The sequence below is a fragment of the Nematolebias whitei genome, chromosome 4 (assembly GCF_014905685.2).
Source record: "Nematolebias whitei isolate Nwh7 chromosome 4, NemWhi1, whole genome shotgun sequence".
NCBI lineage: Eukaryota > Metazoa > Chordata > Actinopteri > Cyprinodontiformes > Rivulidae > Nematolebias > Nematolebias whitei.
The window spans coordinates 655,171-657,868 of NC_056501.1; the positions used below are offsets into that span (position 1 = coordinate 655,171).

A 2,698-nucleotide genomic window follows, 5' to 3' on the forward strand; every position below is an offset into this window, starting at 1 on the left:
GTGTCTAAACTAGAGGAGGACGTGTCTTTCGGTGTCTAAACTAGAGGAGGACGAGTCTTTCAGTGTCTAAACTAGAGGAGGACGAGTCTTTCAGTGTTTAAACTAGAGGAGGACACGTCTTTCAGTGTCTAAACTAGAGGAGGACGCGTGTTTCCGTGTGTTCTGTTAGAGAGTGATCTTTCTTGGATCATGTTCAGTCTTTAAGCTTCTGTTACTTCTTGTCCACCTCAAGTTACTTTGTGCATGTTGGGAGAGAACTTGTCTCCTCCTTCTCTTCAGAGTCAGAAATGTGCAACAAAAAGATCCTGAACATGAAGTTTGACACAAACTGTGCTTCCAGCTCAGAGGCAGGTGCACGCGCTCTGTCAATCAACTGATGGCCAGGGCACGCGCTTTTTAATAAGACACTTGAAAAGACAGCAGTTTGATCCTCTCACCAACTCCTTACAGGGAAAAGTTTACCTGGTCGAACCTAAAGGTTCGGACGGTTCTGCTGCTCACACGCACGAGCCAATCAACAGAGACAACTTACACGCGCTCGGCATTCCTCGGGATTCCTTTGGGGACAGTCTTCAGACCCAGACCCTGGCAGTCCACATGAGACCCGGAGCAGCTGCACTTGTGAGGGCATCCACGCACGGACGCTGCGCACAGCAGGAGAGCCAAAAGCAGCAGCCCGGTCCGGCAGAGGCCGGCGCACCTCTCCGGCTCGGCTGGAAGCATGGTGTCCACTGGAATGTCTCCCAGTCCAAGTTAATCACAAATCCAGCGGGGGTGGGGTCCAATTTGAAAGATGAAAAACAAAATGTAGCAAAGTTTCTCCTGGAGACACTGGTTTGCCACTGGAGGAAAAAGGAAGAGAGTGAGGCTGAAAACGCGTCGCCCAGCTCTCCAACCACAAACTAAACTTGAAAGTCCTGAAAACAGCTCTCAGCTGCAGAACATCTCTCCACCAACAGGAACTGGAAAGAAAAAGCTCTTGGGAAGCAGGAAACCAAAGTTGTGCGCGCAGAGGCGGAGTGGAGGTGGGAGCGCCCTGAACCTCCTCCACTTTTCTCTCTGCTCAGTCGTCGGGCCAAATAAAAAAAAAGAGGGAGGGAGGGAGTTCCAGAAACTTTCACTCGCCTCCTTATCTTCCAACCCCCTCCCTGCTGTCTGCTTCCCACAACGAGCCCCTTTTCTCCTCTCAACATCTGCTTGGGAATCACGGGCTGGTTTCAGACCTGTTGGACCAGAACCTTCAACACATCACTGAAAAAGATCAAGTCATTAATCAGCAGCAGCTGCTGCACGATCCGTTTAAAGTTTATACGTTTTGAATTTTTCAGTTTTGTGGCTGCTAAAATAAATTGTTCGGTTTATTTCAACATGTCTCACTTCTCTGAACAGAAACATTCAGAAAAGACAATTAGTTAAATTTATCTGAGGAAGCAGCAGATTGTGTTGAATCTTCACTTCATCAGTCTCATCCTGAGCAAGAACAGAGGAGACAGTGGGAAGAAAAAACTCCCTTTCAACAGGAAGAACCTCCAGCAGAACCAGACTCAGGACCAGCAGCCATCTGCTTCGACCAGCTGGGTCTGAGAGGACAGGAAGTAGGAACAGACACACAATAGCAGGTCCAGGTGTAGCAGCCATCTTGAATTAGGTTGACTCCAAAACTTAATCAGCTGTAATGTCAATACAATTATTTTGTAAAAATTATTTAAAAATTTGTTCAGTGATTTCGGAGATATTTTGCTAACAGTACAGGCGAAGGAACACACATACATTATTGCTCCTCCTGGGTCTCTAGCTGCAGGCAGCAATGAAAACTGAACGTTTGGTTAAAAAAAATCTATTTTTTGTTTTTGCTTCAACTTCCACTGATAAGGAGATCCTCCCACAGATGCATCCATGGCCACTTCCTGTGACCTGTGCAGGTGCAACAAGTTGCAGAAGTGCTGCTGCCCTCCACAGGCTGACAGGGATCAAACAGGCAGTTTTACATTTGAGGAAACAATATTAAGATAAGTTGATAATATCATGGAAATAATAACAATAGAAATAATAAACAAGATTGATAAAAACATATTGATAAGTTGTGTATATCGATCTCCAGGATCAAATATAGAAATATTCACTGATAAAATCGTACAACTATTGGACAAGAGTTTTAATAAAAGCATTTTTTTCTGTGGAGACTTTAATATTGACCTGGGAAATAAAACAGATTCAAATAACATCAGTACATTTACAAATTCATTGTATAGTTTAAATCTTTATCCGTTAATATCAAAACCAACAAGAATTACAACTCATAGTGCTACAATAATCGATAATATTTTCACAAATGTAACAAATGGGGATGTGATGGGAGGTATTTTAACGAGTGATTTGAGTGATCATTTACCAGTTTTCATGATTTATAAAAATGATCAAAGCATTACAAAATAAATTACAATTAAGAAAAAAAACAATAAACACATCCAAAAAAGCAATGGACAAATTAAAAGATGATTTACATAAACAAAGCTGGAAAGACGTGTATGTTGATGATGTGAACAGATCATATGATGAGTTTATGAATATTTTAGGAGCTCTGTATGAAAAGAATTGTGTGCAAAATAATTGTACAAACAGAAATGCTGTTGACCAACCATGGATGATGAAAGGGTTGAGAAATGTTTGTAAAAAAAGAATTATTTGTTTCATGTTT

At 42.0% G+C, this 2,698-nt stretch overlaps 1 protein-coding gene across 1 annotated transcript in view; it reads right to left on the reverse strand.

The window, feature by feature from the left end:
- slit3 (slit homolog 3 (Drosophila)) overlaps nt 1-771 on the reverse strand; it is a gene marked incomplete in the record, with an annotated part of 622,921 nt that extends 622,150 nt beyond the window's left edge. The window contains 1 exon segment of the mRNA XM_037675457.1: nt 533-771. Coding sequence (XP_037531385.1) covers nt 533-723 — 191 coding nt within the window.
- Between the last annotated feature and the right edge of the window lie 1,927 nt (nt 772-2,698).